General features: G+C 36.4%; 1 protein-coding gene across 1 annotated transcript in view; it reads right to left on the reverse strand.

Annotated features, from left to right (window-relative positions):
• Nucleotides 1–265: 265 nt before the first annotated feature.
• The window catches only part of TINAG (tubulointerstitial nephritis antigen), a 35,032-nt gene continuing 19,662 nt past the window's right edge, over nucleotides 266–15,635 (reverse strand). The window contains exons 9-11 of the mRNA XM_053938579.1: nucleotides 12,755–12,860; nucleotides 2,190–2,235; nucleotides 266–1,072 (exon numbers count right to left, since the gene is read on the reverse strand). Of these exons, the coding sequence (XP_053794554.1) occupies nucleotides 956–1,072; nucleotides 2,190–2,235; nucleotides 12,755–12,860 (269 nt within the window). The 3' untranslated portion in view covers nucleotides 266–955. The remainder of the gene's footprint in view (nucleotides 1,073–2,189; nucleotides 2,236–12,754; nucleotides 12,861–15,635) is intronic.

The raw sequence follows: 15,635 nt of genomic DNA on the forward strand, positions 1-15,635 counted from the left end.
TGGGTCAAAAAGCTGCTTGTTCCAAGAGAAGTAGCTATGGAAGCATTAGGAGTTCTGTGTGGCTCATTTGCACTAGTGATCCTGATCACCAACACCAGGAACTGAGCCTGGATTACAGATTTGTCCATCGAGACAAACAACAGAATATCTTTGCCATATTTTTCTGTTTGCAATAGGCTTTTAGGAATGTTGGCACATGCTTGTTCTCAGATTAAACAGGGAGTGGAAGGCAAGCAGTTCAGGAATTAGTCTAGTCTAGACTGAATTGAGGAGAAATTACAATTTCTTCTTTATTTTCTTTTAATTAAAACATTATTAAAATGATACCATTTTGGTTGTGGTTGCAGGAAAAGGAACACACTCTTTCATTGCAAGCTATTTTTGTATTACACTGAATGCATCAACTTTGTGGGATCTACTAGAAAAAAATTAATTTCCTGGATGACATGTTGATACATAGATACAACTTATCTACTTAGTTTTAAGTAAAGGTGTATAGGAAATAATTCTTCAACTACAGGATCAGACCTACTTACATTTCTTTGGAATTTTTTATCCAGTATGACCATGAGCTGTCTGAGCCAATTTTGTTTGGAAGAGCACATAATATTTCTGAAATAATTTCTGGTCAGAATATATACTGTAAAGAGATTAATGCTAACACTGTAACTCCATTTTTTTTCAGGCATTGTTCAATGAGGAGGGAGCTTCCTGCTCCATGAGACATCAAGGTTTTCAGTAGTCCTGGATATGACATGCTTTTAGTCTAAAGGGTTTTTTGTACCAAGTGAGATCCAAGAGTGCTATGATGTTTGCAGTGTGTTCAAGTCAGGAAGACCTCATGAGGGCTAATAGAAAGGTAACTTAGAGAGAAGACATCATTTTTTCCCCATAAAGACTCAATATAAAACAATGGAAAGAATAGCTACATCAAGCAGAGTATGGTACAGATAAACTATGGCTGTCCCAAAGTAGCTAAAATCAGCTTCTCAATATCACACTCATTTTGTCCACGAAGAATCCTAAAATAACCATTTTCTCCCCAGGATTTTCCCCAGGAATTTGCAGCAATCTAAAAGTAAACAAAACAGAAAAATATTATCTATTTTAATTTTAAAATATTATTTAAAAATGCAGGGTGTAAAATGCAAAATTAATCTTTTGTGTTAGTTTCCTTTTTAAGGAGCAGAGTCTCTCAGACTGGGTGCACTGAGAATTAGCATGTATTTTTTTCTGATTTCTAATATTTTGTTTCTTTTTTGGTTTGATCAAAATTTCACTTCCAAAATCAGGGTTAGTAAAAATGGACTAGTATTTCTACAAGACAGTTTGATACATTGAAGCAGAAATCATTAAATGAATATTCATACTCTTTACTGCTGAAAGAGGTTTTTGAAACAACGGTCAGAATTCCAACTAATCTGTTAAAGACACACCAAAGATATACATATATATATATATAGAAAAGCTGACTTTTAAAGAATGAAGTTTTATTCAGGTAGCTATTGACATATTAAGCTATTTATTTTCTGATTAATTCTCAGTAGTTTCAGTAGGTTTTGCCTTTGATACCAGTGAAACTACCTACCATAAGCCCTGCCATCAGCTATGTAAACACCAAAGTACCTTCAGATGAACACAGGAATAATGGGGTGAGCTGTTAGTCATAATCCAAGTGACAAAATTTGACTTACTCTAAATGGCTTAAAGGAAGTGTTCTTAGTTTGATTTGTTTTAGTTTTGGGGGCTTATTCTGGTGGCTGGATAACAATTTCCAACACTGTTTAAACAGAAAATTTGTCTTTTCCAAATATTTTAACAAATCCTAATGATTAATTTTACTGACTTTCATTTGCAGGCATCAAAAAGAACTGACTCTTCATAGAAATTTTTAATAACATCTGAAAAATTAAATAAGATTTGAAACAGAAAAGGCAGTGTAGGAAAAACCTACAGGTATAGATGAGATGAAACAGGCTTTGAAATTGAGGTAGGTGATGCAATAGTTCAAGGGTCAGCATGATAAAAGTTGCCAGAGAGGGAGTAGAATTATGCAGGACACTTTAAGGTGAAGGAAAAAAATGGATGCAGAGAGAGTGAATGAAAGTAAAGAAGTAGATTTTAGATGATCTGTGTTGTTGAGATCTCTTTTCTTCTGCTTCAAATCACTGTCCTAAGTATTCACTTACCCAAAACTTCTGTTTCTGTCCATTTTTGTCAGGTAATGCTCCCCACCTTTTAGAAAAGAATGGTACTTTGATGAAACAAGCAGTCAGAAAATACAAGCATTAGTTGTAATAATTATCAGTGTCAGAACAAAGCCTGAGTAACAAATTCTGATGATTCAAGTGAGGTTACCTGCTGACTTGCTAACCACAAGTCAAATTGCCATTAGTCATTACAAAAAGTTAACAAAAGTCTAGTTGTAGTTTTTCATTGCAAAAACCTGTTTTCTGTCTGATTTGACAGAATCTCTCTTCTGGAGGGCTTGCCTGCTGAACTGAACTGTGTAGGAATATTGAAACTAATGTGAGCACATTTCTTCAACTCAGCTGAAGATCCCTAGGAACATTTTTGTTAAAAGTCTCATCCAGCACCTTTACAGAAATAGCTGGTGAGTTGGGACTGAAAATATTCCTAGCTTTTCTCAGATCAAATTCAACTGCTGACAGCCTTATCTGTTTCATTGCATGGGGCAGGGGAAGAGTTTGATGTTTTTGTCATCTTTGAGGGCATGCTAACTTTTGTGGAAATTTCTATGAAATCATACAAGAAATTTTCCCCACTGGCCATCCTGCCAAGTGATGGGATTTTCATAGGGCTATAGCTGTAGCTGAACAGCTTAGTACCCTGATTTGTAGGCCTCACTTTATACACAGGGCAGCAGTTCCAACCCAGTCACATGGATGTTCCAGTGAGCAAGGCTTGCACTGCACACCTTAGGTAGTTAAGTACACATGGGTTTTCTGCTGGAGCTTAAAGAGCTCTGTTTTAATTTATACAACGAATGCTTGTCTACTTACTATTCACAGCTCTTGATGCTTGGGTGCCTATGAAAGGGCACAAATAAACAGAAAACCAAAGATGTGAACTTTTAGAGGGTTTTCCCCAGTGTAAAGTTAATCCTAGGATGTATCAAATGCCATTGACAGGGTGTTTACTGGTGTATAGCCCATCAACACTGCCTGTTTGAGCTGTATTTGCAGTGCTCCAGTCATTTTCAAAGGCAACCAGCAAAAATATGATGAGAAATCCCACACTGTGAATGGGGAAACTGGGATTTTTCTGTCACCCTTTTATTTGAACAACAACAGTGAAATCAACTCTCCTTAGTTAACAGTGAACCATCATTTACATGGAATACCTGTGCTTTCAGAGAAAGGGAAAAAGGGCAGGAAGACAAATTGGTGACTAGCACAGAGATTAAGTGTGGATTGTAGTTGCAAGCACAAATTGTAGCTACTGATTATGATTCAAGAAATCATAAAAACAATGTTTGCCATAATGAACTTGGAATGCAATTATTTTTTTAAAGAGGCCTCATGATGCATTCTCTTTTCATTACCACATGAATGTTCAAGGATTATCAATAATTGCCATTTCTTTGCCAAATATTTCCAATACAATCTGTCATGATCATATCTTTTTTTAAAAAAAAAGTTATAGGCTTTTAAATTTCACAGCAGATTCAAATTTACTTCTTTACTTATGGCCATTTTACTAAAAAAATACATCAGCTGTACTGTGAAAGTCCAATATTTACATTAGTCTCAAAGACAGAGAAACATTGCCTTGAATTGATATTCATGTACTCCTGCATTTTGTACTACACATAATTGCTCCTGCTTGCTTGAGTATGATAATGACCAGTTCCCACAGGGTCACATTCCTCTGATTAAATGTTTTTCTAACATTTGTTATTTTTTAAAAGAGTCAACTTATAGTTTCATACATTGATTGGAATTCATTGATTCTTAGAAATGTTTCTACAAAAAAGAAGACTTATAAACCAAGATAGAAAAGGAACTTTTTTTTATCATTGACTATAACGTATCCATGAATTTAGTTTCCCAGGGTTTGTCTCATCATAGATACATAGGCACTTGGGATATGCAGTTTATTTACAGTTTAGAAAGAAGAGCTGCTTTCTCATTAATCAATCCCTATGGGTAATCATCAAATACTCTAAATTAAAGTAAATTAAAATATAGAGTACACCAGCAGGTCAAGAGAAGTGACTGATTTCCTTTTTTTTTGGACTGCCATTCTGTGTCCAGTGCCCAGTCTTGAACTTCCCCATGCAGGAAAGGCATTAACAGGCTGGAACGAGACCAGCAGGAGTCCACTGAGATGTCTGGGGTCTGGAGCATGTGATGTATGAGGAGAGGCTGAGGGAGCTGCCTTTGTTCAGCCCCCAGGAGAGAAGGCTCAGGGCAGATATATTTGTTGTCTTCTTCTCCACAAAGGGTGGGTAAGGAGAAGATAGAACAGACTCTCCAGTGGTGGTCCCCCCACTGCTCGCCTTCCACATCCCCTACTTGAACCTTAACCTCCAGTGGAGGTAGTGATGGCTGCATCCAGCTTACTCTAAGTAGCATTCCAGATCATCTTCCCTGCAGAGTAGCAGCTCAGAGAAAGTGTTGATTGGTCCCTCAAAATCTTCAAAACCAAAATTAAAAAAAAAAAAACCAACATAATCCTGAAGGGGTTTAATGAAGTAACTAAACTCACAGTGGAATTAGTTCCCAAGTGGAATTGACAGAGACTTTAAAGTGACACAGTCTTGGACAACATCCATTAGAGAACAATATTGCATCTTCTGGAAGATGACCAAAATAATCTAATCACACTCTTTTGTTTGCTTTTGATTATTCCAGCTTGATATTTACTCCAAATGAATGCCATTTTAAAAGCAAAGAGATGCTGAATCTTATTGGACTTGGACAGACAGGGAATTTCTCAGGGTTATCTTTGCAAAGCTTTAGATCACTGATGTCCCTACCTTTGGACAATACCTTTGGTATTTTTTGGAAAACCTTTCAACCTTATGTCGTAATTTTCACTAGTAATTTTTTTCTCAGTAGCTGTTACAGTACTGTGATTTAGATTTGGAATGAGAGTGATGTTGATAATACACTGATTTTTTGGGTTTTGCTAAGTAAGGACTTTTTTTCCTTTTGTCTCATGCATTAATGGTGAAGAGGAATGCAAAATAAACTAGGAGGGATCCTAGCTGGGACATGTGGCTGGAAGTAACCAAAAGGATACTCCATACCATAGGACTTATTCCCAGTATATAAACTGGGGGAAGTTACCCAGAAATGTATCCAGTCTGGGTTCAGGAAGGGGGGTTCTGGTGTCAGTCAGCAGGTGGTGAGCAACTGTATTGTACAGCACTTCTTTTTCCCTTTTTATTATCACTTGCCATTATTATTGTATTTACATTATTTTTATTATTAAACTGTTCTTATCTCAATCTAAAAGTTTTACTTTGATTTTATCCCCCATTCCACTGGGGTGTGTGGGGGGAGAGATGAAGTTGGGACAGTGACTGCTTAATTTCCAGCTGGGCTTAAATCATTACTCTATTTCATATCCAAACTTTCCATTTTTATTTAGAAGAAAAAGAAGAGATTTTAAGAAATCATTAAGAAGGTCTATTTATCAATTTCTGAAAATTACTTTTGAAAGGGAGTTTTCTTCTCTCTGGCAAAAATATTCTGTGAGAAATACTCCACTTAACTTTTCCAAAAGAAACTATTATGGTCTTCAATCAAAAATAACCTTGAATAAAAAAAAAGTAATTTCGCTAAACCACATTCAATCCCCTCCAGGAAAAAAAATAAGCAGCGTGTTTCCATTTACTCCAAGGAAACCTGCTCCAAGTGACTCTGTGAAAAGAATTCTGTTGCTCTTTCAGATAAAAGGATGAGTTCTTGTGGTCTTATATAAAATTATTTTCTTAATTTTGTGTCCAATTTCATATAGTAAAGGCACCTTAGCTGTCCTTTTCAGTAACAACTTTCCCTTGACATTATCTCTGTAGGACCAAGCCCTGAATACACAACTCTGCCTGACAGGTAAAAAACTAGAATACAGAGACTTTCAGTAGTGTTACAGAGAATGGAAATTGGTTTTATTTGAACATTTCCCAGTTTGTTTTTCAATAAACTACACCACTAAAATGTAGGTGGACTTCACAAGAAAAGCATAAAGAAAGCTATCAGGAAAAAAGTAAGCTGATAATTAATCATCATATAAAATAATTTAAAAATGGGAAATACAACCTAACACAACAAAAAGGGTTATCAGCAGTGGCTTCAAAACTAAGGTGTTTTGACAGATAACAGAAACTAGGTTCAAGTGTGCTTGCATTCACTTTTGTAGGTAAAATGCTCTTAACAGCAAATACAGTGAAGACTTCTGAGGAGTGTGCTAAATAATATTATACAAACTGTCTCCTTAAGAATGAAGGTATGAACAGAAAACAAATACAGCCTTAAAAATAAAGAGGAATGGCAGGTTTTAGATCTCAAGCTAATTTCTGCAGATTAGTTGTTATTAGTAGAAGTCAATGCTTTACATTAACCAAGGACTTAAACTGCTTTCTGGATACAAATATATGCGGTCCAAGAACTTCTCATGTCAGCTTCTTCCCCGGACTTGGTTGTATAGCTGTTATAATGCTACCAGAGGAAAAAAGGTGCAAGTATTGTGGGTCATGTCCTATTCTTAGTGCTGGATCACAAAAGCCTAGTACACTTCAAAAATTAGCAATTTTATCTACTCAATTAGACAAAAGTTCAATTCTTAATCTTGTATTAAAAATAAGAAGGTTAGGGTCACTGACTTATGTTCACCACAAGAGAAACCTTCTTAAAAAATGGTTGCTGAATTCAAAATTGTAGTTTTGCATAGACTTTTTAACATGAGAGGTGAGTTGAATTGGGTCAGTGAGCCAAGAGTTAAATCACTCCCACAGATCCCACAGATCTACTGTAATGAATTGTTTGGGGTATAGTCTCATGAATTTAACTGCATGAATCATCAGACCCTGTATCTTTTCCCCATTATCTCCTCATGTATTTCTCTTTGCTATAAAATGTTTGAGTGTTGCTGTTTAATTTTTAACTATAATACCTGATGTTGATTGTCTGACAATGAAAAAGTAATTCTTTTTTTCCCCATGAAAGAAAAAAGGAACTCAAGCCCAGGTTTCTTTATTCAGGAACAAAACAGTTTGGATTATGACTTTCGGTGATTTAAGATGTTACTTGTTTATAGTTATCTTGAGTGCAAGATTGAGTGAAGGCAACTAGGAGAAAAACATAGAGAAAAACAGTCCCCAAAGGCAAAACCCCAGATATTATTAACAGTAGTCAAGACTTTGGACTTTGGACTTTGGATAGGTGAATCATTTAATTATGTATTAAATCACAGAATGTTGTTGCTTTGTCTGGCTGTCTCCTCAACATCAAACCACAAGCTCTTTGCCCCACATATCAATTTTATCTCCATTAGTATGGCTTTTTGTGTCAAACATTCAACTAGTGTTTTTCCAGGGCATAGAAGTTTCCGTTTAGTAGTTGCCTAAGCCATTTAATCTGCTGCATTATTCCATTTAAATCTTTCAGTGAATTGCTAAATAGACTGAAAATAGAGGGGAAATGTGTTTCCAGCTAATGTATATCTCAGTGTCTTCTTATTAAAGCCTTTTGTCATTCTGAGCTCCTTCCAAGCGTTGAAAATTTATCTTGTTCATGAAAGATTATCAAGGCTTTTAATAATATTTGTTTGTTTCCTTCAAGCCTTAAAGTGATAGTCCATAGATTTAATTGCAGTCAAAGGCTTGGGCTTTTGAGACCTTCCTGGATTTTTCAGTGTCATGGCCTCAGCAGTTGCAGCTTTTTAGTGAGGTATGGATCATATATTGTAGTTCGGCGCTGTACTAAAGTGATTCAGAAATAAAAGTCAGAGAGATTTGTCTGAACAAGCTGCAAACATTCAGGATGGGTACTTTACTTCACTAACTTTGAAGAGATTTGTTTGAACTAGAACCACAGTTACTCCATCCAACGTACTTCCTTGACTGAACTGTATTTTCCTCACCAAACAGACTATGGCGTTTTATACCAACAAATCTGCCCCAGGTTTTCTTTTCCTATACACATTACATTTCTTTTCCTAGATGGAACTAAGAAAGACAGAAGACTAGAATGAAGAGAAAAAAAATTTAAAAACTCAGCCACCCAACCAATCAACAACAACAACAAAAAAATTGCAGAGAATCTGGTAGAGAACAAATATGACAGGTTTGATCAGAAATCCTAGCTTAAACGTACAGATCTGAAAGAAATCTACCACTGAGTTCATCTTTGATGTGAATTTAGTCTTTTTTTTATTAAGACTTTTTTTTTAGTCTTTTTTGTTAAGATAAAAATGACAGTTTCGTATGTCATTTTTCAGCCATCAATCTTCTTAAAATAGGAGAGTGCCAATGAAAAAATGAAAATTACCAAACTAATAGTTTGTTCTCTTTAGTCCCACTTGCCATTTGCAGTTTCGTTGTGCCTCTTTAACTGATTTTCATTCTGGTGTAATAAAGAGCTGTAATTGTGTATGTATGGATCCATGAATGCATGTATGTACATACACATATACATATGCAAGATTCTTACTATGAATATTACACACCAGTCATTTGGGTTTTAAGCAACTTTAAGATGCCATTGCATGTGGGATTTCTGTAATCTAATCTAAAATTTTTCATTTTAGCTATTTAAGTATGATGTTATCCCACAAACTCTATTATAGTCTACAAGGAGAAATCAGATCCAACAAAGCAATTCAGCTCACCTTTAGATACTTAAGCTAGAGCAGATGAATATCTATAAAAGATAAAGGGAAACATGCAGAGGCATAGGAATTTAACTTTTCTACGTCAAAACCTAGCTGTTATGTATGCCAATCTCCATTATTCACTGTTTCTGCTTATCTCCCTGTGTCTGGAATAGACACAGAAACTGCCTGAGAGATTCTGCTCTCTCTAAGTATCAGTAGGTCAGTCCATCCCGCCTTCAGATTACTGAAATCCCTATTTCACTAGAGAGACTGTGACCAAACCCACTCTGCTACCCGCAACAGTCTCCACCTGGCTGTTCCACACTTTCCTCTCCTCCTTCCATGCTATTCCATTCTTTCCCTGAGTCTGAGGTTACACAGTACCTCACTGGAGATTGACTCCCAGTCTTGTCACAGCTGATTTTATAAATAAGCCTTTGAATGATAGAAAAAAACTTGCAATTTCCCCTTTGCAGAACAAGGGGAGTCAGTCTAAACATTTAAAATCCTTCTGGTACAATGATCAGTTGAGCAGTTTGTATGTGCATTTCTGGTTTTGTACAAATAACTCTTGCAGGCATCACCAAAATATATTTGCATTTTATCACTTCATTGACTTATATGTTGCACAATTCAGGGGCAATTTAAGGCATTTTCAAAAATGTTTCTAAGATATTACAAAATCAGCTTAATAGGATCAGTCATTATTATGGCTGCCTTTTACAAGTATTAAATGTCTTTTATGGAAAGGATTATAAATAAAAATAAGCCTACAATAAAACTCAACCCACAAAAAACTGCATATTTTATCCTACCTATCAGCATATCTCTGCTCCTTTTCATCTCCCTAGGAGCCATCTCAGCTAAGCAAAATGCAAATATACATCAGTATTTTTATCTGAAGTACAATTATGATGACATTCCCATGAGTTTTTTATTGAGGTCAAGGAGTCTAAATTTTCCTTTGCTTCCAAGCTATACATGAGTGACAAAGAACTTACACCCACAACACATATTTTGCATTCAAATTCATTTAAACTAATAAATTATATTAAAAAGTGATGGCTTAATCCTGAAGACATTAAAATATATACAATGAAGTGGTTTAGAGTTCATGATGCAGAATCACATTTTATGGCTGGATTTATCATTGCTAGAAACACCTAGCTTAAGGCTCCAACAGCCTCCAACTTGTCCAGATCTAATTAAATTTTTACAGTTAAACAGGTCTGCAAGTATTTTATATGGCACAACCCTGGAGGCCACAACATTTCAACATTTGTGCCTTAGACAATTCCAGGATTGGTAGTTCTTTATACTGTTGGATCCATTGGATACTTCAGAAATATTCAAATTAAGTAAATGAGTTAGTAAGAAAATGCATTCCCCCATATTAAACTCTGAACAAGTCTGATGTTTCTTATATAATATCATCTTCAGTTTTCTTCTTTTTCCTTCACTTAAGTTCTTTTCCAGTATATCAGATCACTTGTCTTTCCTCCTTCTCAGTGTTTACCAGTGACCATTCAACACAATCCTGTGTCTTTGCCAAGGTGCTCAGATTTTGCTCATAGTGGCCCCTTGCCTAAGGGTTGCTGTCTTTTCTTTGCACAGCCTGTCAATTCCCATTTAAATCAGCATCCACTTCAGCACAGAAATACAGAATCACAGAATATGCTGACTAGCAAGGGAACCACAAGGATCATTGAGTCCAACTCCTGGCCCTGCACAGGACACCCCAAGAGTCACAGCATGTGCCTGAGAGCATTGTCCAAATGCTTCTTGAACTCTGTCAGGCTTGGTGCTGTGACCACTGCCCTGGGGAGCTCTTCCAGTGCCCAACCATCCTCTGGGTAAAGAATCTCTTTTTAATATCCAACATAAACCTCTCCTGGCACAACTTCAGGCCATTCCCTTGGGTCCTGTCACTGTCACCACAGAGAAGAGATCCGTTTCTGCCCCTCCTCCTCCCCTCACAAGAAGCTGTAGCTGCAGTGAGGTCTCCTCTCAGTCTCCTCCAGGCTGAACAGACCAAGTGACATCAGCTGCTTCTCATACAGCTTCCCCTCAAGGCCCTTCACCATTTTTTTTGCCCTCCTTTGGACTCCCTCTAATAGTTTAATATCTTTCTTATATTGCAGCGCCCAAAATTGCCCCCAGCACTCGAGGTGAGGCTGCCCCAGTTCAGAGCAGAGTGGGACAATCCCCTCACTTGCCCAGCTGGCCATGCTGGGCCTGATGCCCCCCAGGGTTGGCCTTCCTGGCTGCCATGGCACTGCTCACTCATATTCAACTTTCAATCAGCCAGGTTCCCCAGGTCCTTTTCTGTGGCACTACTTTCCAGCATGTCATTTCCCAGTCTGTCTGTACATCCAGGGTTGCCCCATCTCAGGTGCAGAATCTGGCACTTCCCCTTGTTGAACTTCATCTGGTACATATGGTTGGCACTTTAGCTATCTCCTCCTCTCTCCCTCCTCAGCCATCACTTTGTCCTCTGGTGCCATTCTTGCATAATCACTCATCTGGGTAGGTTATTCTGCACAAATGTGGAGCAGCTTGTCTTAGGGAAGAGTTGTCATCACCCTATGCTTGCACCAAGCATACTTCACAGCCCTCCCAAACCTGAACTCACAGCTTCACAGCAGCTCATTCCAGAGCTAAAGTATTCAAATTGCACTGCAAATTTTACTGTCTAATGTTATTAGTTTCTCACAGCTGTTACCTTAAATACACATACAAAAACCAACACTTATCATCCGTCCTCCAAAAACATATTTTCCTAATTTAGTGCTCCATTTTTCTACACTAAATTCCAGTTTCTCTTTTTCATTGCTTCACAATATTCTCTACAATCATATGACCGGGAGTTTTCCCTCTATTAGTCTGAGTAAATACTTTTTGCAGCAGTATCAAAGATGATCTTGCATAAGCCTGCTGCTTCTCTTTGCTTCTATGCCACTATCAAGCACACTCTTGTAAACCATAGTGTTCCACAACGTCTTCACTAAGATCACAAGCACAAAATGTCCCTTATTTTGCAATTTTATGTTCTTGAAGTACTTGTTGAAAATACTCTCAGTAATCTTCCTAGCACATATTGAATCATTACTTACTTGATATTCTAGACCATCAATAAAATATTTGCTTGAGATTCTACAGTAATTTTTCTGTGCATTCACTTGCTGATTTAATAAATTCATCCTTGCATATTCCCTCCATGGCAAAGAATAAATCCTTGTGGTATGTTCAGTAATTCAAGCTTATGCATTCTTAGATAATAGTCTTCTTAACATAGTGGCCCTGGTCTACATTTGAGAGGAAATCCACTAATGTACTACACACATGCTTCTGAAGCAGTTTTCCAAAGAAAATCAGCAGCAGCAGTTGGTTTCTATTCAGGGCACAGAGAGCCTAGACTGCTGTGCCAGTAAGCTATGCCATTTAAGTGGGAGGTCGCTGTCAATTTTCATGTTCCTATTTGCATTCTGTTTGGTGGCATATTTGAAGAAAATTATATAAACTTTGTTCACAACTTGATATGTACTTGGAATATTTGTGAATACCCAACCAAGTATTTTTATATGGTGTATATATGTGTGTATATATATATTTCTTAATATGGTGTGTATATGTTTCTACTATATTTATACAGGGTTTAATGGTTTATTCTGTAAACATTATATTTGAAGTTCTTGAACAAATATAAGAGTAGATTAAGAGATGATAGGTCTACACCTCTTTTCAATACTTTCTAAAATTCATAGACAAGCAAAAATGAAACATCAGTCTTATGTTGGGAGCTAGTAGTGTTCCACGTGTGACAGTCAAACCTTTGGGTTACAAACTGGTCATTGATGTTTTATTACACTCATGACTGGCAGAGAAAAAGGGTAAAAGAATGTGCTTTACTCACCCAAGGAGTTTGACTGAATGAGTTTTCCATTTAGATCCTGCTTTCTGGGAGTGTCGATATATTCCCTCTTTGTAAAGGAAAAAATCTTCATACACTTTCATTATAGCTGAAAAACAATAGGAAAAATCACCACAGTCAGAAAACATAACCTCTATTATTCTTTGCTCCTTGCATTTTACCAGCGAAATTCTTGTTGTGTGTTGGACTGCATTAAGTGTACTTTGTAATTCCACTAAAAGCATCAATTTATCAGAAGTGTCCTGCTGTGTGTGAACCAATAGAAATACTTCATCAGAGCTCTCTCTAAGGTCTCTTATCAAGTTTGTTAGTTTTCCTTGTCATGAAAACCCCCTCTCACTGACTTCTTCCAATGCAGTAAGAAACATTGCCTCATGAAGGCCTTACATAAATTTTAAAATCTAATTCAAAAAAATTAATCTCCCCAAGGTTCATATATAAACTACTCAGTTCTGGCTGGCATATGCATATTCAAGAAAAGTATTTAACAGAAAGTATATATCCTGTGAAATATGGTGGAATGACATACCTTTTTCTGAACTTAAAGTTCATCAAATACACAGTAATCTCCTTAAAGAAAATTAGATTGCTTGTATGTGTATAAATTGTGACTGTTAGTTAAAAGTGTGGAAAAAATCACCCCTTTTTTCATAACAGTGAAAATGGTGAACATTCATAACTGATGAACTGAAAATTTTGTGCAAGAGAATAAAGATTACAAGTTGCATTTTATGCCCATTTATTATTTCTTAGGAGCATCATTCATTTGTTTAAGAAACTTGTTCTGGGTTTCTTTTCCACATATGTTCTGCCATCTTAGTACCATTTGCTTTGGGCTACCAGATCCAGAGAAATGAAAATACTATTCAGGTCTGCATTACCTTTAGAGTCCAGTGAATTAGAAGCATTAAACATAAGCTTCATTCCATCTCATTTTTAGGTTGTGATTTTAACTACCACACAGCTTGGAATACGAGAATTAGTGAAATCCAATTTCCTAAAGTCTTGCACCTTGGGAGTCCCATAAAGTACAAGTTTCATTGACCATTTTTAATGTGGTTGGACCATTTATAACATATGTGCCTGGTATAGATCTGCAGTATCCAGTAAGTCGAGCTCATGCTGCCTTTTTTTTTCTGTCTGGCATACTTACAAATTTCTTTTTCCTACATAATATTTTCATAAACTTAAAGGAAATTAACTATCTTTACAACAACCTCTATCATATTTGGCTGAAAATATGAAACAGTCAAAAATTTTAGGGGATGAGAGAGAATTTTCAAAACATGGTGAAATAAGGCCATTTGCTTTGCCATAGGGCAAGCCTGATATTGTGCCCTTCCCCATCACATCTTGGTTGAAGCTCTGGCAATGATACCTGCTGCTCCTGAGCAAAGACTCTCCTTCCTCTCTGAGAAAGGGGAGTCCCATCTGATGCCAGCAGGCCTGGTGCTTAGGCCATTCCATTGTCAAAACCCCCCAACATTTTAGCTGTGACACCAGCCGTGCAGCCATGATCAACAGACTCAGCCCATCTGTTTCTTCCAATGCCTTCAACTGTAAGTGCAGAGGAGAACATAACTTGTGCCCCAAATGAGACACGTTCTTGTCTGTGAAGAGATATCATACCTAAATTTTTTCCACTGAAATGAAGTAGGAATTTTTGGAGTGTATTTCCGGAATAACTTTAGTTTGTGTGATAGAATTTTATCCATTATAATATATTATCTATACATTGCACGCCTGGGCGTGTGTGTACACATTCATTTGTATATGTGTACCTTGCAATCAGGAGCCAAATAATGATATAGTCTGGAGTTAGAGTGATCTGTGTGCATCAAGTACAGGATGGACAAAGATGATGATAATTCTAGATCTAACAATGAGATATTTTTACTTATTCAGTGACTTTGTCCTGATACACACTGTGACTTGGACAGGACAAGGTGATCACAGTCCACCAGCTAATTTTGTTCCTTCTCACATAGGAAAGACTTTGCATTTCCCAAAATGAACAGATTAATTATTAATGAATCAGAAAAGGCAGTGATTTTCATAAGATTTACTATAGTTCATGCATGAGCTACTTCAGTCATGCTGAGCTTGTCAGATCTATGCATACAGATGCAGCAGATTAAAAGATTGATTCCACTATGGATTCCCCTGCATTAAATTCTTAAATAGGAATTTTTGTCTCTTTTTAATCATACAAAGACATGAGACATGAAAACTAGTTGCTACAAAAGGAAACAAAGTTTAGCTCTATACATTAATACAGCCTAGCATCTACAGATCATTTTCTTCATCTTTTTACAGATTCACTTTCTTTAGCAAATATAATTTTTTTCCCAAGATCATAACAGCTGAAATTGTAGAGTTTTGTGGGGTCAAAACTCTGATGTATCGCAAACAATGCATGAACCTTTCTTTTAATAGAGACTGACTAATGTGTCAGAGAGGATAATTTTCCTACATCAGCATTATGATGGTTATCAGAGTATTTCCTAAAGTCCATGAAAAAAAAAAAGGGATGAATGGACAATATTAGGATTGTCCATCTGAATGTTTTCAAATTATTGATGAAATTTCACTATGTTTACTTGAAAATGGATTTCTTTAAAAAAATTAGTATTTAATCATTGAATCAAAAAATGTTAATTGCTCAGTTTCTGTACCATGTAGAGACAATGATGTAGGTCAGAGAGAAATTATCATTCAAACTTGAAAGGTGTATAACATAAAATTTTCAATTACATTTTTAAACCTACTGCTTCACAGTTGTTAAAAAAACCATATTTTTTTCTTAACTTTGAATATGTCCAAAAATCAAAATCCATTCATCATTATATCTTGAAAGAATTGT

Source organism: Vidua chalybeata, chromosome 3 (assembly GCF_026979565.1).
Source record: "Vidua chalybeata isolate OUT-0048 chromosome 3, bVidCha1 merged haplotype, whole genome shotgun sequence".
In the NCBI taxonomy this organism is placed as follows: domain Eukaryota; kingdom Metazoa; phylum Chordata; class Aves; order Passeriformes; family Viduidae; genus Vidua; species Vidua chalybeata.